The 23,737-nt window shown below is 37.4% G+C and overlaps 1 protein-coding gene and 1 long non-coding RNA gene across 2 annotated transcripts in view; one reads left to right on the top strand and one right to left on the bottom strand.

The window, feature by feature from the left end:
- The first annotated feature begins 428 nt into the window (after nt 1–428).
- LOC144201830 (uncharacterized) overlaps nt 429–23,737 on the top strand; it is a 60,703-nt gene continuing 37,394 nt past the window's right edge. Inside the window, exons 1-4 of the long non-coding RNA XR_013327403.1 lie at nt 429–508; nt 653–746; nt 3,077–3,128; nt 3,683–3,728. This is a non-coding gene — a long non-coding RNA (uncharacterized LOC144201830). The remainder of the gene's footprint in view (nt 509–652; nt 747–3,076; nt 3,129–3,682; nt 3,729–23,737) is intronic.
- dpp6b (dipeptidyl-peptidase 6b) overlaps nt 1,321–23,737 on the bottom strand; it is a 41,400-nt gene continuing 18,983 nt past the window's right edge. Inside the window, exons 2-26 of the mRNA XM_077724615.1 lie at nt 15,405–15,519; nt 14,050–14,148; nt 12,432–12,526; nt 12,266–12,340; nt 12,127–12,179; nt 11,565–11,646; nt 9,883–10,003; nt 7,519–7,673; nt 7,329–7,426; nt 7,121–7,247; nt 6,665–6,703; nt 6,474–6,581; nt 6,316–6,407; nt 6,193–6,240; nt 5,966–6,078; nt 5,767–5,814; nt 5,587–5,685; nt 5,433–5,502; nt 5,134–5,328; nt 4,863–4,917; nt 4,661–4,763; nt 4,482–4,537; nt 4,324–4,396; nt 4,169–4,242; nt 1,321–3,398 (exon numbers count right to left, since the gene is read on the bottom strand). Of these exons, the coding sequence (XP_077580741.1) occupies nt 3,252–3,398; nt 4,169–4,242; nt 4,324–4,396; nt 4,482–4,537; nt 4,661–4,763; nt 4,863–4,917; nt 5,134–5,328; nt 5,433–5,502; nt 5,587–5,685; nt 5,767–5,814; nt 5,966–6,078; nt 6,193–6,240; nt 6,316–6,407; nt 6,474–6,581; nt 6,665–6,703; nt 7,121–7,247; nt 7,329–7,426; nt 7,519–7,673; nt 9,883–10,003; nt 11,565–11,646; nt 12,127–12,179; nt 12,266–12,340; nt 12,432–12,526; nt 14,050–14,148; nt 15,405–15,519 (2,340 nt within the window). The 3' untranslated portion in view covers nt 1,321–3,251. The remainder of the gene's footprint in view (nt 3,399–4,168; nt 4,243–4,323; nt 4,397–4,481; nt 4,538–4,660; nt 4,764–4,862; nt 4,918–5,133; nt 5,329–5,432; nt 5,503–5,586; nt 5,686–5,766; nt 5,815–5,965; nt 6,079–6,192; nt 6,241–6,315; nt 6,408–6,473; nt 6,582–6,664; nt 6,704–7,120; nt 7,248–7,328; nt 7,427–7,518; nt 7,674–9,882; nt 10,004–11,564; nt 11,647–12,126; nt 12,180–12,265; nt 12,341–12,431; nt 12,527–14,049; nt 14,149–15,404; nt 15,520–23,737) is intronic.

Raw genomic sequence — 23,737 nt, 5'->3', positions numbered from 1 at the left:
TTGAAAAAGCACATTGACTCAGTGCTCATTTGACTTAAATAAATACTATATATGAATGATTTTAGATTTGAAAACATTTAACCTAGGTTAACTTTTGTATTTTATTTTGTAATGTTTTCAAAATATTTGCATAATATGGGAAAACTTGGCGGCCCAGTACAGTGTAACCAGTGTTTATTTTGTTTTTTTTATTTCTATTTTAGTAATTTAAAAACGCTTTTATTTATATAGTTAATTATTTAATGTGTATTTCTAACTATAAAACCACACAAGTTAATAATCAAAATAAAAATAGTCTTCCTAACAAGATTATATTATTTTTTTATTGACCAACAATAATATACTGTTTTATTTTTTATTAGCAGGAAGTAGTAAATGGAATTTGAGAACATATTATTGATTTTGGCGTCTTTGAATTCCGGGTCAATGAAGGCATCAATCAAGAATCACGTGCGAGCGTGGAGCGTGCTTAACAGAGACTGACTGCACGAGTGAGGACGAGGAAAAAGTGAGTTGTTTTTCAGTTAATATACGTGTTAAGTTACTGCAAACTTCATGGTAATTATGGACTTGTTACGCAGTTCCATAAACATGTTGAAATTAGCAAGATCGTTTTCCGAATGTGCCTTTTTGTCTTTGTTTTGTTATTTAGAAAATCCTGAAACACCGTAGATGTCCACCAGATGGCGTTTGCTTTCTGTCACAAAGTGGGATAGACACGTTGAGCGCAACAAGGCGCACAAAAGGTATGCTTCAAATTGCTTTATGGATGTTGCACATACAAGATCAGGACTCAAACAATGTATTACTTCATACAATTTGTACACCATCTGACTGCAAACCACCTACGCGTACTAATTTAACGGTTTGTGAGAGTTTAAGCCACTTAACACACAAAAATATAATTCACAATATGAGACTTCAACATGTAGAGGACTTCCAGGATAAACTGCTGATTGTAAATTGACATTCACCAACGGCACCTAATAATAAATACCATGTTTCTCACATTAATTTGTGATGAAATGGTTGGTTTGATTTATGGAATTTTGTTGCTTGGAGATGGATAAAAACAACTCATATCCCCTCACTTCTGTAGTCAGGTGGGCTTGTAACATTGAAAGTCTGCCCACTTTTAAGGCACGGTGACTAACATAAATAGAGGAGTAAAAGCCATATTTTTTGAATATTTATACATATTTGATGGACTACAACATTGTGTCTTTGATTTGTCCAACTAACACAGCCACGTAAAAGTATGAAGGAATCTTAGAGCCAGAGTGAAAATAAAAATACTATGCTTTTTGATGTATAAAAATGTTTTTTATATTATGTATTATATTTATATTATACTATTATATTTTTATGAGGAACACAATGTATAATTTTTAGATTAAATTCAATTATGAGAAGTAGTGTTTAATTTTTTTCTCAAAAACATAAATTTTCTAAAGACAAACCACAAAAGTGATTGTTTTTGTTAAAATACATAACTTTAGCTTCATTGAATTTGGGCTTGAATTTCATAGTGTATTATTATCATCATTATATTTTAGGTGTCATCCTGATACTACTTACAGTACAAATAGGAGTAACACCAAACAGAGAGTACTACAGAACATAACCAGTTAACTCATTGGATACAACTGCCAGTTCGGTCTCCATGACGATTAGGGGCAAAATATTGTACTGAAAAGTGCTGGTTTCCTTGAGGCTCAACCATTTCAGTCCTCTTTTACTGTGCCATCATATGCAAAATTGTAGATTTTTTTCAAGTTTATTGAATTTATAAGTCTGCTTCTATTTCAATTGTTTATTTATAGAATTCCTTCAAACTTCCCAAAAAATGAAGTGCATGCGTGCCTGCCTCTCGGATTGCAAACTAAAGCCTCGATACTAATGCTCTGTTTTGATTAACATGGGTAAAATTAGTAAAATTATACAAACTATCCATTTAAAAAAAAAAGAAAATCTGTACAGTGATACAATGACCTAACTTTGAGATACAAGCTCTTGTCGAGCCAAATGTTTTTGCTTTGACTTGCAAGCAATCATTTTACGGGCACTAGATGGTTGCTTTGAACTCGCTTGACATCAAGATGCAGTTTGGCAATTCATAAAATTAATGCCTGTAACTGACATTAATAGACCTCAAATAATTTTGAACTAAAGGATCAGACAATAATCACTACTGCCAGTCTATCCCACTTGAATTGGATGGAGCGACTATCGCCATCAATGGCAGCCAATGAGATATGTATAGTGAAAAACTCATTAAAAACAAGGAGATTTTACAAAATTAACTAGTCAAAGTTCAACTGTAACACTTGAAACTCTTGATTTATTATTAATCTCCCCAACTACATCTTTTGAAATTTGCTAACTTTCCGACTACACATCTGAATGCACAAATCAGATATTATTTTGCTGTTATCATATTTTTGCGTATTCATAGAAGCTCAAAGTCAACCATGCACTGGGCCAAAGTGACCTGAGTGCAGAAGCATAACAAAATTTGACATTATCATCCTGAACATGCTTGGTTTCATCCTCCGAGACATTATTTAAGTAATTGTACAATGAATATGTTATCCATCTTTGACCACTTTACTCATTTGTACAATAACATTTTATGTAACTGTGTCATGAAATCTGACTTTGCAGTCACATTCATTCATAGACACAATAAGTCCAAGTTAGTTCATGTCAAGCTGCAATCCGAATTGAATGTGTTGCCTTACTGTACCCAATGTGAATAAAAGAAATGATCTGGTTTGGATTTAAAACCAAACTCTGAGGGGAACCGTAACTGCCATCGAACTTTAACACCCTGAGGAAAATATTAGGAACATCTCTCAGTATGAGGACACAATAAATAAACACACTGTCAAGATTACAGTATCAAAATGGAGCATTAGAATCGATGTACGAAACCATATTACAGCGTTTGTTTTGTTGTGAACATTTAAAATTGTGCCCAATTCATGCTCCAGTGAGCGTATTGCCTGGTCTATAAGTTGTCAATATTCCACACTGTTCTCTACTCTCATGAACAATATGTCCAATTGTTTTAAAGGTGCAGTTTGATCTGTTAAAGTCCCGTCCAGAGGGCAGCAGCCAGCACAAAGGTGAGGGCAGAAGTCAAAGCCCGTCGGGTCACTTTGTTGAGTCACTTGTTGCATATTGTGCTGCGTTAACTGGCCGAGGGGCGGGGAGTGTGGATTGATCCGCTGGTAGGAAGGACGGCGGATCTAGCTGTCGTCCTCGTCCGCTTCTTGCTGGTCGTCCTTGGGCGCCTCGGGGATCCGGAAGCACTCCCCGAAAAAGTTGACCAATGAGCGGCTCAGGTGCTTCTGGGTGTCTCCGCTATGAAGGAAGTGGCCCTCGTCTGGGTAGATCTGATCAGGGAAACAGCTTTTTAGAAAATTATATTGATTCAAATCATAAAATTAAGCAAGCAATATATGGTATTATGAGAGGATGTGCTTGCCTTGTATCAGAAATGTGATTTTGCAAGCATCCAATAAGGGTAAATGTCCCATGATCTTAATTTTTTTAAAGATAATGCAATTATTTAGTCCTGATAAAAAAGTACACACACTCATTATGAGAAATAAGGACTCTAAAGATTCTTAACTATTGAACTGTTGTGTTAAAATATTTATTTTTTTGCATTTTCTAGTTTCTCTTAAACCCTGATGACGTTACAGAAGTACACAAAGCAAAAGGTAAGACATTTATTTATATTATAGACATTGAGTTTTTGGATGGAAATTACATTTGTTGGTTATATTTTGCCAAAAATTAGCAAACAAAGTTGAAAAGTGTTTGAAGTATCAATGTTTCAGGAGTTATTTTGCTTTTATGCCTGTTGACCCTTAAAATTCTCCAAATCGTCAATATGAGAGCCTAAAAAAAGTCAAGGGAAAATAAGACATTTGCAGATTTCTGTTTTTAAGATGATTAAGGTTTTATAGAATAATAACTAAAAATTACAACTACAATAAAGTGCCCATGTTTCATAATACCCAAATACTATCTCTGTAAAGATAGCATTACTGAAAGGGTTGTGTGCTTAATGAATTGCCTGGTCAGTGTATAAACCCTGAATAAGGTTGGTTCATTTGAAATCTCATTAGTAAGCACAACACACACGGATGTCGCTCACCTGAAGAGTGTAATTGGCCTTCTTGCTGATTAAATGGTTGATAAACTTGGCTGTGTGCTGAAAGTGAACTTTTTCTACAGACACATAAAGAATTACAACATAGTAAAAAGCAAGCCTGAAGTCTTTGTAGAGCAGTGAAAAGAGTCATTAGATACCATCTGCAGTAGGATGGATAATCAAGTACTGCTTCTGCACCAGCTGACCTGCTCTGTGAGCTAAATTTGACATCTGCGGGATGCAACAAATGCGAGCCGTCATAAATATGCTCTTCTTTCAGATATGATTTGATAAGTGGAGGCATTGAAAATATTACCATGTATACTCTGGAATCAGTCTTTGAGCCTAGATATCGCTCGGAGAATGCTGAGACTGTTGTGCAGAAAAAAAGATAGATAAACATATATTTTATATTGTTTGGCACACTATTCTATGCATAAGACATTCTTCATCTCAACAAGCCTTGCTTTGATAAAGAATCAAATGAATTCCTACCGTAAAGTTCAAAATCGGTGATGGGAGAGACTGCAGTTCCACATTTAAGATGAGTGAACTCATCTGAACTTAGCAGCATTGTGGATAAATATCCTCCATAAGCCTGTATGTAATAAAAATGAAACAGAAAAGTATCTTCATATTTATTTCTCAAATAAGAATGATCTAAAAAAAATCTGGAAAATCTAATAGTATACATTACCTTTCCATACACGCCCATGCGATTCTTGTCAATGTAAGGCTCTTTGGAAATGAACCTGGTAATGAAACAGATACACAAATGAATAACAGTCATTAGCTGCCATTCACAGTGCACATTTTTTACTATGCTAAACCTGCATGGGCCAAAATGTGATGTTCATATACAATATTGGATGGAAGGTCTTAAGTTTTTTCTCTTTAATTTAATTTTAATTTATTTCTTTTTAAACTAAATATAGTCAGTTGCCCTATAAACAAATAGTCAGCCTCACCTGAGCGCTTCCAGCTGGTCACGCTCCTCCAACTTCCCTAACCGCCTGTGCACTTTGTGGAGGAGGTTAGTGCCCTGGAAGCCGCTGCCGTGGCCGTCAAAGCGGATCACCACGGTGCTGAAGCTGCTCACCAGAATAGTGGCCCAGTCCACTTGGAACTGCTCGGTGACCATCTGGCCGCCGGGGGTTCCATCACTTTGTATTTATAGTAAGTTAAGCCTAATTCACATCAATCTAACATTTTTTTTTCTTAATGAGAATATGAATACATATAACCATTTGTATGAAGTCATACTTACACTAGCAGCAGTAAAGGGTAATGGGCTGTCTCTAAAAATCCAGCTGGCTTCAGAATCTGCATGGTTAGGGCTATAGCACGCACACACAAAGTAGTGGATGTTATATATGAAGTTGGCGCAGTATTGTTGTTGTCAATTACACACAAATGCCTACTGTAGTCATCTATGGTGATGGTCTCGTACTCCACTCTGGGCATCTGCATGTTGTTGTACGTCGTGTTGACTCGCTCATTTGTCTCCACATCCAGCAGTTCTGCAGATTAGCAAACAACTCAGTCTGTGCATGATAGTCCGCACATGATTTGATTTGAAATCTCTCAGAGAGAACACTTACTCTGTTTGTCCTCTGTTCTGTAGATGACCACACTAGGAATGTCAGGACCTAAAAGAGTTAAGGTACAAGAGATGTATAGACTAACTGATCACAACAATAAGCACTTGTGACAATGTCATTGTCAGCAATAGATTTTTAACATTTCATTATTCTCTTGGTTGTCAAAATTCTAAAATACAATTTAAAAAATACTACTTGCCTCTACAGCTGAGAAGAAAGAATTGCACGTTGTGACTGAATGACACATCCACATAACCACACTTGAACTGGCAGGACAGGCAGCAGCGGTTGAATGGAGGAATCGTGTCTGTGCTGTAAAACGTAGCCATACACGGATCACTTAATGCAATGGCCCTGAGCTTTAAGACGCTAGAAAAGGGCCTCTCAGCAGAAAGCATATATATATATATATATATATATATATACCTGTACAAGTGCCTCCTCTTGGGATCATCCTCAGTGCTTAGAAAGTATCTGCAAAGTAAACCAGATGTGAGCTCCACCAGTCTGAAACTGCAAACCTGCAAGATGGCGAGCCAACCAACTGACATGAGGTTCCTCTGGTGGTCGTAGGCCAGGATATTGGTGACGTCCCAGTCTCCCGAAGTCAGGGATTGAAGTATGTCTGTGCTTGTGTTTGGCTAATAAAAATAGAAATTAAACAGCCAACCTCTATGGAAAAAACATCCAATTGCCGGATACCTTACCATGGAGGTGGACATAGAAATGTGGAAGAACTTCCCTCTTCCACCCTGAGGAATTGCTCTTGTGAAAAAGAATTTGTGGCCGTCATGGGAAAAGAGTGGTGCTTCGTTCTGGAGGGAGAAGAGAAATGATATGATCAATGTTCATGCTGGGTAACCTATTGAACATTCTCTTTTTGATCTTTGACACCTACTTGTCTGTGCAACCAGCTTGTGCTCTCATCTTCATGTTTCTAAAAGAAACATAAGAATTAAATTTTACTCTCTATAAAACACTTTTACAACTCATTGGGTGCTATTGACAGTACTAGACGTCCAATATGGCAGGGGTACAAACTGGTAGTTGTACATAGGTTAATTTACAAAGTTTTTATTTCCTAATTGAAAAGAGACTAGAGCAAAAAATTTTTTTGACAGGACACAATGTTTGTCCTTTTGTCTTGATGTGAATTGATTGGTGTTCCGCGAGACACTGGAATAGTCGTTGTCCAATCAACAGCCATGTATTTTTTTAAATGGTTTTGCCCAAAGAAAAGCCTTCAATTCAATCTTTACCAGAAGGATTTGTAATGGCAAGTTACTTCATTCTGGTTCCAATAAGCAAATTTTAGAAAGCAATTCAATGTTCAGTTTAGGCATTTCAGTTGCACCTTGATACAGACGCCTGTGGTAGCCTCACACAGTGTCAATATGGAGTTGTTCTGTGCTCTGTTGAGCCAGTTGACAGCCAGTTTCGTGCTGGTGGCCCATTTCACCATGGTGATATAATATTCCCTCCTAGAAAGGACAACACAGACCAGGGACAGTCAGGACTAGCCGCCATCAGACTTCCAATGACCTCTTCAGAAGGTCACTTACCCAATTCGGGGGTCATCGGGCTTCTTCATGACCACAGTGTGCAAAGGGCCATTGAGACTCACTACTGATAGATGCACCACAGGGTTTTCTTCCCCGGCCTGGAGAGGTCCCAAGGCATTTAGGTGCAATGCCAAAAGCTGTTCATGCATTTGACAATGACATCCAAATGTTTGAGTAGTAAATGACTCACCTTTGGGTAATGGTATTCCAAAGTGTTGGGATATGGCGTTCCTGTGAAGAAGGGGACTTCCATCTTTGGCACCAGCGTGTCATTAATTGTCATGTAGGCCAGACGCATGCCATCAGGAGACCACCAGTGGGCTTTATAACCTTGAAGAATCTCCTCTGCGCCAAAAATAAGAAACATAACGACATTGAAAGGTGCTACAAAAAAAATTGCAATTGTTGTGTGTAGAATGTGGATGAATGGGTGACATAGTTTGTCTAATTAGTTTTAATTACATTTCATTTAAATTCAATTACTATTCAAAATGGAAAGTGGCAAATATTGACACATTTTGCATAGATCATTACCAGTACAAAAAGACAATAAAACCACATCAAGTGATGCCTTACGTTACAGTACATTAAGGAGTCCCAATTCCATTTAATGTCCAGACTATTAAATCATGATGAACAATGCAACATTGATGTTAAAAAAATAAAAAAAACATTCTTCTATATCCCAATATTTTATTAAAAACCATCATCTCTCCAAGACGTTTTTAGTTCAACAGGGGGCACTAGAGCTTCATAGAAAACTGCCTGTTGCTAGATAAAACAACTTCCAAATTGGCTTTTTTTAATGAAAAGTTTGTGTCTATTGAATAACACAGGGGTGTAATTACTGTATTATTTAATATTGGTTAGTGCTTTAGGACAGTTGAGTTAGTTGTCTGCAAGTCATCTCGAACCCAGCAGGAACAATTAGTCACGTTATCTTGCTGTACCAGAGCATCTGGCACAGCCTCTACATGATTCCCTAGCTCCACATCCAAAAGTTGCCGTTGGAAAATAAAGCGCAAATAAATCTTATTTCGTTTGTGCAGCTCAAGGATGAGAGCAGCACAGCGGGACAATGCAACCTAACCTTGTTTGTGTGTGAGGGTGTGTGTGTGTGTAAGAATAAGATGTATGATTTATGTATGGGTGATAAATCCTTATGAGGCTGTGGAAGGATGCCACAAAACAAATCTTTACACGCTAATGAAAATGGATGATGTCTTTCATTTGGCTTTCTGGCGGCCACAAAAATGAGATAATCCCATTAATAAGGACACAATTAGAGTCGACCCTTTCAGCAGTTCAACAAAATTAGAGATCTTCAACTGGCATTTTGTAATTGCATTACACATTCATGACATTCAATGATTGTTATTACACGTCTCTTTGAATGAACGACATGAATAATAAAAGCATTTCTCAGAAAATAATTCCCCTTAAATGAACCTAGAAGCTTATCGTGAATGACAGTGGGGTGCGGAAAAAACAGAAACCCATTAGTGAGGAGTAATGCTGGTTTGATGTTAGTGGCAACTTGCCAGTAGAGGGCAAAGAGCACACTGTCTTACCAATGGTAATAATTCACAGTATTGTCAGGGCTGAAGACAAGTTTATTTATTTATTTTTCAGGTGGATTTGTGTTGGCCTCTAATATAACGATTTAAGGGTGTAAATTGGCAATAAAAAGCAAAGATCTCCTCTCATTGTTACTATCGTTTGTGCATTATTATTGTGTGGGAAAATTAATATTTTACCCTCACATTTGCCTGTGTCTATTTTCATGTGTCAAGACAAAACTATTTAATCTTTTTGACGCCAGACACTAATTTCTAAGTTATCAGGTCCTTGCAACAGAAAGCATGAACTTGTTTAGATCGTTGGGGTCCATAAAATGCTATCGTAGATCTTTTAGAGGATTTTTTTTTGCCTTTTTCTTGTCACTAGGAAACGGCTGCTCCTTCAACACATTTTTCTTTTAATCTGCAAACTTACTTGTTGAAGAAAAAAAAATAGGAGACTTTTGAAACCCTGATGGTATCTTGAAAATAGATAACCTTTGCTTTTCGTAGATTTCACCTTCTGAGAGAGACATGTTGTATATGTCTGTACATTTGAGATAAGCAGGCATTCAGTTGTTTAGCAGAAGAGGCATTAAGGTTGTTTTTTTTATTACAATATTTTTATAATCCCGAATGCCATTGTACCAGGTTGGCACAACAATTTGTGTTGAAAGGTCCCAAAAATGTAATTTTGCAAGCAACTGTAGTTGGTGCTTTTGGGGCTCTTTTCCATTTGTTGAATTTCTAGTTAATATGAAGCTGACTGGTTTGAATTTTAATACTTGGTGGATTTGTCAGTGGGAATCTCATCATAGGCAATGCATGTGGTGGTGTTGAAACATCAGCCAGACATGGATAACTTTTACACTTTTCCTTACACATTTTCTTGTGTACCCTTCAGTTAAAAAGAATAGAAAATATTAATTGCATTCATTATTAGATATGATAATGACATTTGCAGAATGTGTACAAGAGAATGTAGTAAGTGGTACCTTCATAGAGCCAATCGGGCAGGCCATTAAAGACCACACCTTCTTTTCCGGTGGAAACCAGACGGATGGTGCGACTCTCTACCGTTGCTCTGTAGTAGATGTTGTTTTCAAATATGAAGACCTAAGACCAAATATAAGCAGCATAGTTAACACACAGTAGCCTGATGTAATGACATCCAATACAGTACGAGTACCCTACTTGGGCAATGTTATTCAGTTTTTATTGCTATTGTGAACCAGGTATCCACACAGAATTGCTAACCCTAATTTTGACTCTTTATATTTAGTCTCATTTGATAAATGTCAGTCACCCAACAATAGGGCCATATCTTAGGTGTTAAAAGTAAAATTGAACTTTGCTAATAAAAAAAGCAGCATGCTATAATGAATATGTCACTTAATGCCTGAATGGTATTTAAACAGAGAAAATAAATGAGGGAGAGCTAAAAACAACCATCCCAAAGCCAATTAGATACACATTAACTTGTTTAAGTGAATGTGATATTAGGTATTTTGTGTAAAATTATTTTAATTTATTTTAATTTCCGTCTGTCTCATCACTCCTTTTCTCATAGACCCCTTTCAGATGTGTGTGTGTCTGTTTGCATCCGTGTGTGTCGAAGATTGCTCTGTCACAGCGGAGTAATTGCTTTTGCTTTAATGAGGGCATCTCCATCTCTACATCTGATGCTTGACTTCACCTATACTCAAACATTTACATGCTGACGGTGCGCATCATGATTAATTGCGCCATTTCGAAGGTTGGGAGGCCACATTATTTGGTTCAGAAAAAAATACATTGAAAATAGGAGAAAATATATTAAATTGATGCAAATGTGAGCTAAAACTTGCTGGAATTTAATGTAAACAAAGCTCAAGATTAACAAAAAAGCCTTAGTTTTAAAAGTTAGGGGAAGAAAATGAAACAAATTATTAATGAGTGTGATCTCGCTGACCTGGCATATCCGTGTGTGGATGAAAATGCCAAAAGCATGAAAACAACAAACTATAATTGTACACTAGTTCTATTTATCTACTTGGGCACAGCTAGAAAAATCAGTGCCCAAAGTGGTTGGTGACACACTGACATTTTTACTCATCGGTTTGGGCCATGTGTTTTGGTTCCCGTGGCGACAATCCAAATAATTAATTCTGTCGCCGCAGCGCCATCTGCCATGTTGTCACTCAACATTTCCTTCTCGCCCCCTTCAGTCCAGAAATTAAAGTCCACCTGTAACTAGTTCGCTACTTGGCTGTCATTAACGAACGGCACTATATGTCAAATACATTAGACGGTCTGATCATACACTGCCAACTCCTCCAGGAAGAAGAATTAGATGTCTAACATTGCCAATGACAGCGGATGATTTAAGATTAGCATAACAATCACCATTTTTAGGGCTCTCATTGGCTGATTTTGACAGGGAGAGTATAGTAGCGAATGATCAAGTGCTCTGAAACATGAGCATTTATTGCCAGTCTTTGCGGTTTAAATAAGTTGTATATATACCAATTTCTATGTATGTTGACACCAGGTCTTAGTGTGGCTTTTTGGGGCGTTTTAATATAACAAAAATAATCAGCTCTTGGGTTAGACACAATTCAGATATTGATTTATTTATAAGTCCAACAATTGTGTAACATTTGAGGTATTATGGATATAAATGTGTGTTCATCCTTACCAGCTGTTGGCCTTTTGGCCCCCATCCAGCAAACTGCAACACTGCTTCATGCACTTCAGGGGGATTCAAAGGCCAGGTTTCCCTGTGTTGGACAAACAACATGTGTATCAATCATGTACACAGGGTGCTTTTATAACAACAGCATGGAGTGGACTAAGCACAACCAAGGTTGATGCTGTCTCCAAAGAAACATGAAGTATCTGAAATCTGGTTACAGATTTTATGAGAGTGAGAATTAGAATCATATGTACAGGGCATTTTTATATGTTTTGAACTAAGTAGATGATTAACACAAAATTGACAGGATAGGAATTGCAAAAAGTACTGTATGTTTAAACTAATGCAGAGTCCTTGGTAGGAGCTTGTTTTTTACATAAAGGCCAAAAAATAATTTGAACAAAGGCATATATTTATAGTATTTTTTAGAGACTATGTTCTGTCCACTATGTAATTCCCATCATATGCTTAAATTGAGATTGTCACAGAGCATAAAACAACCTTGTTCTAAATGATGGTGAGAAGTCGGATACTGTCAGGTGTGAGGACATTAAGAAAGTCTTACTGTGTTACAAGGCTGTAAATAATGTACTTGGCCACATAGGAGTGCTGGTAGATCTGCAAGAATAAATATACCGGATAAATTCTGAGAAACCTCGGAGCGAAAAAAGCTGCAGTGCAAGTTAAAATAGTGATGTCCTCACCAATTTCAAGTCGAAGGCAAAGAGCACTTGCTGCAGGTCAGGCGACACTTGGTACTTGGCGGCTTTAGATCGTTCCTGGAGAGAGAGAGAGAAAAATAACAAATGACAACTATGCCAACTGCTCCTAGTGTGAGTGACATTTTAAGTGTATTTAAGTTGGACTCACAAACATCTGGTTTGGCACGATGACACGTTTCTCCTCTGTGTCCACATTAAGCTTAATGACATCGCCTTCCCTCGTTCGATACAACAGCTCATTACCTGCATCGTTGTAACAAGATGAATAGATGGCTATGAATACAATTTTACTAAATAGACAAACAACACTTTCAATGACAGCATTGACGATAGACTTCTTTCAATCAATTTCATAATTTGATTGACAATTTTAGTCCATTTCAATCACTTCCTCTCCTTTTGAGCTGTTCTATATTCAATTAAAAGTTTGAAACAAATAAGCAAATGTATTTCAGATTATAACATTTCTCACATCTGTAACATTAAATAGATGACTTAGTCATTCTTAAATTAATCAAGTAAATCCTTTTGCACGCTGAAGAAAGCGAGTTTGGGGGGTCGTACAGAGTGTCAGTGATTGTTCCACTTGGCAAACTTCCACTCTGTTTGTACTTTAAGCAGATTTGCATAAGATTAAGTGTGATTAAGTCCCAGATGCTTGCTATTGATGGTGCAATACTCCAGTTGGAGCGGAGTTTCAAAAGTTGTCATTGTCTTTATTGAGCATTGAACGGAAGGGTTAGGCATCTTATCCACTGTTGGTATGGCAGCGGGTGCCTCAGAGGTGATGTCAAAGACAAGTGAGGCAAGAAGCAGGCCGGCAGGGATCAGTGATGCACCCCCAGAAATATTGATGCAAACCACTGAGGACCACGCAGATCCGTCCGGGCGGCTTATCAGAAGGTCATTAGGGCCAAATGGGAGCAGTTTGCTTGAAATGGAGAGGCAATATCTTATGTGAGGATGATTTCCGTAGCACAGAGGTAATTTTCATCAGTTTCCTGAATGAAGGCACTTTTCTCATTCTTGTCATGCCTATTGATATTGTATAGGTCATGTGGATCTGTATTTATTTATTCATTTATAATAGTGAGCAACTTATTCTTTAGCCAATCACCAATTCTACCAATTTCTTCATACGCAGCTGGGTATGATGACAATTAGGCTTTTGTCAAGTCAATGATGATGACAATGCCTATGTCTTATTTTATTTTATTTAGCAGCCCGACGAGTGGTTAACACGTGAGCCTCACAGTTGTGAGGTTCAAGGTTCAATCCCAGTTTGCTTGCATGTTCTCCGTGCATATCTGGACATATCTGACCCTTGTGAGGATAAGTAGTGGAGAAAATGTATAAATGAATACCTTGTTCTTATTTTCTTAGGTCAAGACACTGTATTGTTTTTAAGTATAACTGATGAAGTAATTTAAGTGTGGAATTTGTAGTCATTGGCCATCTGGTATCCTGGTTTATTTTTTTCCAAGAGGGAGAGATTGATAGATAGGATTTACTGTACTGCTAACTAACTTTTATAAATGCATACTTTTTTTTTTAAAGCAGGCCAGCTTCTATGAAAGAACTTTTTTAACAGTTGATTTAATTGGCTTATGCCTCATTTTGATACTTCCCTAGACATATCTGTAATTGGATGTGCATTTGGTCTCATGATGAATTAACCTAGAGAGAGAACCGCTGCCTTTTAAAATGATGAAAATAAAGTAGGCTGTCATGGTATTTCTGGATATCTTTGTTCTCATCCAACTTACCGCTGAGCCACACGGCGTCTGGGTCATGGATGTGGAGGTCCGGACCAAAGACGTCGTCCAGAGTGACCTTTTTCTTGAGGGCCAGGCTGTCATCTTCACCTTTTATGAACATGTCAAAAATCAAAGAATAAATCATAAACTGGCAGACAGTGAGAGCATGGAAGATGGATTAACATTTCAAATACAAATTGAAGAGATCCCAATGTAATGACATTGCCAATTAATATTATAATCACCATGATTATAAGGCCATGTCAGAAACATACTAGTTCATCTCTGATATATAGAGTTACTCTAGAAATGCAATAAACAAATGGGTCATTTAGGATGTAACATAAGTACAAAGAGGCATTTAATTGCGTAAATAAAGAAGTATCCTGCAATGGGGCTGTGAAAGGGCAGCGCTGCAAGTGATGAAGAGGGTTGTTCAAAAATATAAAGTGGAGTTGGAGTGTAGTATAGCGGCAATTGGAGTGCAACTTATGCGGTTATTACTGTCAATAACAATGTTTTCACTTGATTTTGTTACAACCAATAATGTACTATGGTAAATTATTTGAGGACCATATCTCATTGCATTACATTTATCGAATCAATTTTCCCTATTAAGCAGCTTTTATGTTGTCCTTTCTAAGGATCATTTTAGAAATTCTGTGAATTTGTTTGGCTGGCGTTATGAATAGTGCTCATCTGAATTTTAATTAATGTTTGAAAAAAATGTAAAATAATAAATCAGAATCTTGTACAATTAGGTAAAATTCTACTGCACAATAGTAATCAATGTTAAGTAGTGGATTAAAGAGTTTGCTGTTTGTAAATTCAATTTAATCCTGTGATTGCTTCACACACAAATGGCGCAATTTGTTACGCAAATAAAACCATCAAACAGGCATCCATTCGATTTGAAAAATCTTTCCCTCCCGTAATTAAGGGATAATTTAAACCGTTACATCCACAAATATTGTAACAATTCAATACACAAAAGCACAAGCAACAAGCAGAACAGACGGACACATACACAAAGCCATCACAGGAGCTTGAAAGCGAACACAGCAGGTGGTGGGGTCGTTTTGGGACACATTCTAGTGACCACCAGTTGGAAAAGTCACAAGAAAAGGAGAAATTCTTTGTCTTGTTTTACACGTAGGCATGTTGCTGTGTCATCAGCCGCTAGCGGCGATGAACATTCTTTTTAAAAGATAAAAGCTGTGCTAGTTTGATAAAAGGCTGTCATCTGCTTTGTGAAGGAAATCGGCTCCTAATCGTGTAAGACCTTGACAACTAGTAGTCATGTTGACAGTTTAAACAATGGAAATACGCCAGCAAAACTCATTGTGTGAGCATTGCATACATACGTGGGGTCAGCAGGATGACTGAGGTGACTATCAGGGAGCAGATGACCAGGATGACCAGCAAGGCAATGGCGATTCCTTTCCAGTTTCTTTGTGGCGGTGCGCTGCCCACCAAGTCCTGGTGAATGACATCATGTGTTTTTGAGTTTGAAGGGAAAAACCTTGAATGTAAAAATGATTTGACTGTATGTGGTGCTTAAACTGGATTGAGTTGGATTGGATTGGAACTTTATTCCATCCCTTATTTGGGAAATTTCCTTGGTTGCTGTAGCAAGATCCACACAACCAATGTTATACTTAAGTGAACAGTCTATTTGTTCCTGCCTGCACGGTTTTTATCCTTAAGGATTCTGCATTAGGGCAGAATTCTCTGACAAAAGCAATATATACTGTATGGCAGTGCCTTGGGCGATGGTCAAGCCCTTTTTAAAAGAAATGGGATCTTTATTGTTCCCAATGGCAGCCAATGAGTAAAACAGAGTGGCCTATAAATGGGTGACAACTTAAATTAGAAATAAGAGTGTTTATTATATGAGGCCTCATTACCCCATTGGGTATTCTTCCTATTAATCATTTGCGGTCAGTATTTGCTACTTGGTACCCCCAGAGCATGTCTTCACTCAGTCTTGTTTTGTTTCTAAGCTTTAAACTCTATCGCCATCATGTACTTTGAGAGTGAGTTGCATTCTGGGTCATCAATATTGAAGCCGCCTGGAAGGAACTACGAGGGGGGAAAAACCTGGTTGCTGTCAGGTGTCACTTTGGTGTGATTAATGAACTTCATCCAACATTCATACTGTTGTACTTATGAGACAGGTCTATGGCCTTTATGGACTGAAACTCCTCTCCTTTATTTATTATAGTCCTTTGACAACCCAATTATTTGGGATGACGCTGAATTAATACAATTACAGATAATAACATTGAATTGTAGTGTTTTTCAGTAAATAAACCAATTTCAATTGTGCAGGGACAGTGTACTCATAGGTTAAGCACGATAGTTTTATTCTTTCATTTCTGACCACTCAAAAAACCCAATAGTTTAATACCTATACCTGATACACACACATGTACATTGATTCAATTGGTCACAGTGAAAAGAGGAGCCAACCAACCACATCACACTGGCTGTTGATATGCTTGTAGCTAATTAGACCTTCACTGGGTGTGTCTGAAGCAAGATGAACAGCTCACTGAACTGTCTACGAATTAATGAGGCTTGTGCATGTGTGCGCACGTGTACATTGAAGACTCCGACCGACTCAGATCTGAATGTTTATTTATCCTGTCACATAGTCGCGACAGCAAACTCTTTTTAGTGAATGTACAAGCCCCTGGGGAAAATAAATACATAAATAAAAAAATGTAAAAAAAGAAAACTTTGTAGTTGGAATCATGTCAAGGAGAGCTTAGCACATTTTTCATTGGAATGGAGTCTTTTTCGCTGCTTTACTAATTAGTCACGTAATGGATTTTTAAAGTGCTTCCGTATCACTAAATAGTCTTGGCTCAGAATACCACATTGATAAAGAAGTGCTAGAATCACTGAATTTCACGTCATAGAGTAGTATTTACACAATGAAGACCCTCAGGGCCTTCTACACCTTCATAGACACTAAATACATTCCAGACCAATGCAAACTGAGTATTAGATAAAAAATATAATTAATTCAAATTTTCCAAGTATAGTACATCAATAAATTTAATTGTACATGTGATGTCTGTAGTAGAGTTCTCATCAGCAACTAAAGGGGTATTACTCTGTAAGTATATTATTCAATTGTCAACCATTATAACAAGCTGGCATATTTATTGGTCAGTACTTCACAAATATGAGGAGAGGCCAATCAGTGTTAATGGTGATTCCGCTTCCAGTTTGAACTTGTGTGGTGTAATCACATCATTTTGGGATCCCCTAAATTAGATTTTATATTCCATGATAAAACCAATAACTACTTGTCTTCTATTGAAACCTTGTACTGTATTTTTTCAGAAAGCTGATGACATTACGTTATTTTTTCTTTGTTTAATTACAGTAGTTATGGATTTGTGTATCCTGATCGTTTATTTTTTTAATACTCTGACAGGATTCTATCCATTTTCAATTGGGATGTTGAAATATGGGACAGTTAGCCTTTAAGGGCACCAATAAAGATTTGAAATTGTTTAGCAAACTGCTGCTAGGTTGCAGGTTCAATTCATTGTGCTGTTGCTAACGTATTTATTTTTAGAGTGATTGGTGATGGCTGAGTGGTTGAATTTCCAGTTATAATATGCCACTGCATTCACCTCGTGATTAAAGAACCAGGAACACACAGAAAATGTAGTCAATTTGAAAATGTGATACTCAAATTTCATGCTTTTTATGCGCTTATAGGGAAGATACAACAACGATTTGAACGTATCACATTTTGAGTGCTGCATATCAACAATGAAAGCACCGACTAGTACATGTAAAAAAGCATGCTTCATTGGATGATATACCACAGGTCAACAATTTTCTAGGCACACAGTCATTTGCTAAACTCCTATGAAATTCCCCCGAAGCACCTGATAGGAAAATGTCATGGATATTATTGCCTGAGCCCAAAATAGCGCAACTGCATGCAATACCGAACGTCCTGTTCCATCACTGTGAGGCCATTTTAATGCACCATTAAAGTGTGTCTGCCTTATCTTCCCCACACACAAACACACATAAAGCCATACAGTGCACAAGTGTGACCGTCATGGAAGCAAAATGGCTCTTTGCAACTTAATGCTGCAGGCAAACACGTGTGAGTAAATATTTTGCTGTGCTCATATCTTTTCTTCCTTCTATGACTAATTGGCCTTGCATGCCTGATCACAGCCAAAAAGAAGAAAAATCCTTCTAGATGTCCATTTAGAAAAGAAATTGTTGCTCCTTTGGGATGCAAAATGATAGTAATCAACCCAATGTGGCACTTATTTAATGAATAGAATAGAATATTTTGAATGGGACACTTAAGTCTTAAAGGGTTGGATGTCTAGCGGTGTCAACTGAACGGAACATTCATTGCCTGTCCTCCCACTTTAAATGAGTATTTAGATCATTGTCAGTGGCAGGCTGAATTAAATATTATTTAAAATATACATTTTGGTTTTTATTCATTTATTTTTATAAATATATGGGTAATATATGTATTCAGAATTCTTATAGCGATGCTACTCATTGCAATCTATTGTTACTATGCCTGCGGAGCATTTTCATCCTCCTACGTGCTAAAGCTGGCGCCCAGAATGATCATAATGTTTGTAGCGAGGGAAAAAAAACAGCAAAGAGCCCTAGCTACCTTATGTTCTGCCAGTGGATTGACCTTGCTATGGAGTTGTGGAGGTGTTTTTTTTTTTTTTTTTTGCTGAAATGTTCACACACTAATAAGCACGGATACAAAAGTCTGGACCGTACATAGTATTAAAAATCACAGTCAGGAAATCTCTTACAAATATCTGAGAATCTGATGGAATGATCAGGAAAAGAAGATGCTCAAATTAAACGCAATTGTCATTAGGTTTGTAAATCATTTTTGAAATATTCAGCCCACAATTTACCAAATTACCACGCTTCATGTCATTAATTTTTTTCCAAGAGTGAAAGCTTTTGTTCCGGTCAAGCTTTCCCCATACTCCTCCCTAATCCCTTCCACCTCGCACTTTCCCTTTGTCAAAACATCTCTTTGTCCCTGCTCGCTGCTCAAGTGTGAAATGGATCTTTTCCTAAGCTCTCTACCTGGTTTCCAAGGGAACCCCAACACCCATTGAAGCTATATCCAAAGTCTCGTACTGTGCATTGGGGTTTAGGAAGAGGTCAGAATCGCCAAAAATTAAGCACATTAAACAAACTGCGTAACACGTGTTTTAGCCCAGGCCAAAACTCAAAACCAGTAGAGGTACCGGACACCGTAAACATGATTCACAACACTATGCAAAACACGGGTTGAAGCATAAACCTTCGGACATAAGGGTAAACTTTTCCTCTGGCGCGGCATTAATAAATGATGACCGCTCATGAGAGAGGATTAAGAATTTATGCCAGTTGGCGTTTGAAACTATCGTCTATCCAGCTGGTCCACCTTGACAAACATCGGCAAGCTTTGTTGAAAATGCCCGAGGTGAGCCAATGGAAACATGTTGTTTGGAAACAACTTTGAGGTTGGCCCGGCCAGTTGTTGTTGAAACGGATATGTTTTGATCATTTTAAGATTTAAGTGGACATACCAAATGGTCCCAAATATAAAAACCATGAGATTAATCAACGTTAAAAGAAATGTGATCATTCAGCACTAGTTGTACAGATTCTGGCACATTTCTGTAGACTTGTTTACTCCTTATATTGTCAAAGTGATCAAAGTTTGCTTGCCAAAGCGACATCTGGAAGCTTAGTGAAGCAGGAAAAAGCAGCAGTGTCAGAGTCCAAACACTGACTGGACAATGAAGTCCTAGTCAGGTGAAGGAAAGAGAGCTGTTGTGTTGCACCAGTGAGTGACCATGCACGTCCTTCCGCCAGACACAAAATCATTGGAGCTGCTGTTTGTAAAAATAATGAGGCCACACTTTCCCTGCTTTAGTCTGATTGCAGCAATGTCAAATAGTAACAGCAGCAATTGTTCAACTGCTGATAAAAGACAAGCGAACAAGACTAAATTCTGTTCAATGATTCATGCGACTTACCTTTCTTTAAATTATCAGTTTTCACTTGTGAATTATTTAACTTCAAGTCACATCCATCATTTGGACACTTAAACTCAGTGACCTGTGTGTATAAATGTGTGTGTGTGTGTGTGTGTCGCTAGCTCAAAAAAAAACCTCCACAGTTGAAATGTTTGAAACAATTATTTTCATATTCACCTATACGAATTAAGCAATGTTTACTTGTATACAATGTTTGCTGAGAAAAATGTGGAACAATACAGTACAGCCTTGTTTTACAAATATAAAAGAAATCAAAAGAACAAAATGCCTTTTTCAGTCTGTTAGGGGAAAGTAAATATGTGAAATATCAATGAAAAGAATTTCCCAAAGCATCTGCTTGAGTAAAAAGAGCAACAAAAAGTCATTGATTTTTGGCCTTGGCCACTCACACAATGGTCTACATTCAAAACATTGAGGTTATGAAAATCCTCGAATAGAAAAATATGAAGCGTTTTCATGTAAAATCTCTTATCTAATTACAAAAAAAAATCCACTTATAAAACATGTTCTGGAAGAAGGTAGTTTTGTAAGTTCAGGTACCACTGTATGTTGCAAAAATAACTTTTTCTAAAAATGGTTATCACGTCCGCCTACAGTTCTGAGATCAATGGTTCAATCCCCGGTAGGTTCCGATTTTCCTGGAGTTTTCATGTTTTACCTGGGCCTGCAGGGTTTTTTTCTCCGGGTACTCCGATTTTCCTCCTACATCCTAAAAACATGCATGGTAGGCTGATTGAACACTCTTAATAACTCCTAGGTATGAACCCTTCGATTGGCTGGCAACCAACTCAGGGTTTTCCCTGCTGAAGATGCTTCTTTATGTTCAACTGTTTGTTGAAATTTTATATATAGATATGAAACAAAGTGGCTTAGCTCAGCGTGAACTTGGTTTTTAAAATAGAACGTCGGCCTTCAACAATGGTAATCTACAATGTTCCCATCAGCTTCTTAGACAGGATCATAACCACTATAGTCAGGCGTGGCATGCATTACCCTTTACATGATCTGATATGAGATACTGAAGAATGCAGTTTTGAAAGAAGTCAATTAAAACCAAATGAGATGTGAAAAACAAGAAGCAAAAAGTCATTTCAGGATAACTTTGAATGAGTGTGGGCCATGTGTGTTCTACTATATAAATTATATTAAATTTGTTTTTGTTTTGTTTCATAATCATCTCTTGTGACTTTACATATCGCTCTTTTACTAACTACTCTGTGACCTGGGTTGCCAATGCGTGTGTTATACCATTGATTTTCAAAGTATGACTTTTAAATGTCCACTGCAATGACAATTGTCCCTGAAAAAGTTGACACTTTCATTTCTTAGAACTTTTTAATGTTTGTCAAAGCATGAATCCTTTTGACTTGTAAGTTAATTGCCTATTGATTTGAAAGAACATCAGCACTGAGTCAACTGACAGGGTCAAAGGCCTTTCGATGCCCCTCATTGGTGTTAAATTACCTGGAACATTGGGAAGATTAGTCAAAGCAGCCGGTATTCTAATTTAAAATAATGTTTGAGACAAGTGCTCGAGGTAACTGTAGACTACCAAATTTGCAGCTACTTCTCCTTACGGCTGAGAATTTATAGCCTATCAGGGACTACAATAAGACATCGAATGTAACAAAATATGATGTATGGCGGAATCCACGAGAGTAATGCAGAGGATGGCTACATTTAAATCAATAGGAGGATGAGTCAGCCCAGGCAATCTGCTCTATAACAGTTCATTCCCTTGTAATAGTTATGAATTGTTGTTTGCTTCCCTCCGATGGCGTAGAGGTTTAATCGCCTGAGTTTGGCGCAGGCAGGCGTGGGCTTGATTCCTACTGAAGACAGTATAATTGTGAGAGGCGTTAGTCTCAACCAGTCTAGGGTCTAGTCTGCCTTTTACCCAAAGTTAACGGGAATTCGGATTTTCTAGACATCCCAGGTTTACCTTTAAAAAAAACGAGCACTTGTACTTGCAGTGTAATTGTAATTGAATAGGGAGATGTCTCAAAAGGGTGACAATGAAAACGTCTTGCTCTGGCTTCCCTTCAATGCTTCATAATCAAGCACGTGTATTTTTTTGTAAGTAAGAGAGTGATCACATATCAGAGGATGGCATCAATGTACTCTTAGACACTACACTAATCAGAACATCTCCTCCTTTCCCCATCTATTTCTTGGCTCATGTTTCGGATTAAAGAAGAACGCGCTGATGCATTCAAAGCAGGCGAGTTGAAAAATCAGGAAAGCCTGTTATCTGTACATTTTGCCCTGTAGATTATATCTTTGCTTTATGTATGGCCAGTCAAAACAAAAACAAACAAAAAATAGCAAATGCGAGTTGATACAGGTCACTGTTTTACAAATGGAGCTGGACATTGACAAGTTTTACAGTCTGACAGCTTCCATTTCAAAGTCTGAGACTGCACCCCTTCTATTCTGCTTGAACAGTAAAGCTGGCATTTTTTAAGGAGGTTTGATGTATTGCGAAAGCTCTACTGCGCTTCTCATTAATGTTCAAACATGATGCCGTAAAACATTGGAAATAATCAAATGTTATGCCATCAGAAGTGTAGCCAAACAGAAAAAGGCTTTAATAAAAATGAATACAAATGTCATTTTTGAAGTTATTGGACAAACGGCTCATTTGTTCAAAGAAAAAATTGGACTCTTCAGTGGTGCCTCTGAAAATGTTCCATTGGCCTGATAGTGACAAAACTAAAGCTTTTAGGATGTCGTTATATTGTTGTGGTAAAGAGGCTGGTAGGAAACTATTTAAAAAGAAACTGCGGAAGAGCCAATTGATGTATACTTGGGTTGTTTGTATTTAATGTTACCAATGATCTAATATGCAAGAACTAATAGTGGTATAGTTAAAATGTTGATTTCATCAACAACTGTTTTATTGTGTAATAAATATTTAAGGCACAATGTAAAGCTAATTCTGACACAAGTAACAGAAAAAATCATATATATCAATATATATCACAATATAAAACAAATCTGATTTCAACTACTCATAATATTAATACTAATAATTATGAATATGTTTTATGGTTTCTTATTTTTTTTAAATTGTATTATAATGGTATATATAATTATACATTCATTATCTAAGCTGCTTAGGTATCTTCATAGGGTCACCAGGGTGTTGGAGCTCATCCCAACCTGCATTGGTTGTATTTATATTTGACACCCAATCCAATTTGTCATTCATATCCCATTCATTTGTATTAATTTTTCAAATCACATAGACTTAATGCCACCCACAAAACATTTAGTCATCCGCATCCACTGAAGTGCAATGTGTTTAGTTTGCCTCTCACTCTCACAGATCTTTAAACTACCTCAACAAGTCAACAATAGCCACCTGCTGTGCTAGAACGTTAATAGCCAGCCTGTTGACAAAACACAGAATATTGCAGTCATCACAGCCAGCAAAGCGATGACATTCTCCAAGCCGGTATCTCACTTGCGTTAAGTGCACGCGTCTGTACATGATTACATTGCGTCCCGGCATTCCCTCTGGCTTCATTCTCGCCCCCGTCTCAACACTCTCATCATTAATGCTCACTCTGTTTTTGCTTCCACCCTCGTTATACGTCAGCGCTCTTCCAAAATCTGATGAG

This window comes from Stigmatopora nigra, chromosome 9 (genome assembly GCF_051989575.1).
Source record: "Stigmatopora nigra isolate UIUO_SnigA chromosome 9, RoL_Snig_1.1, whole genome shotgun sequence".
Lineage (NCBI taxonomy): Eukaryota > Metazoa > Chordata > Actinopteri > Syngnathiformes > Syngnathidae > Stigmatopora > Stigmatopora nigra.
Note: the sequence above shows the minus strand (reverse complement) of the source record. Positions and strands in the feature narration are given on the sequence as shown.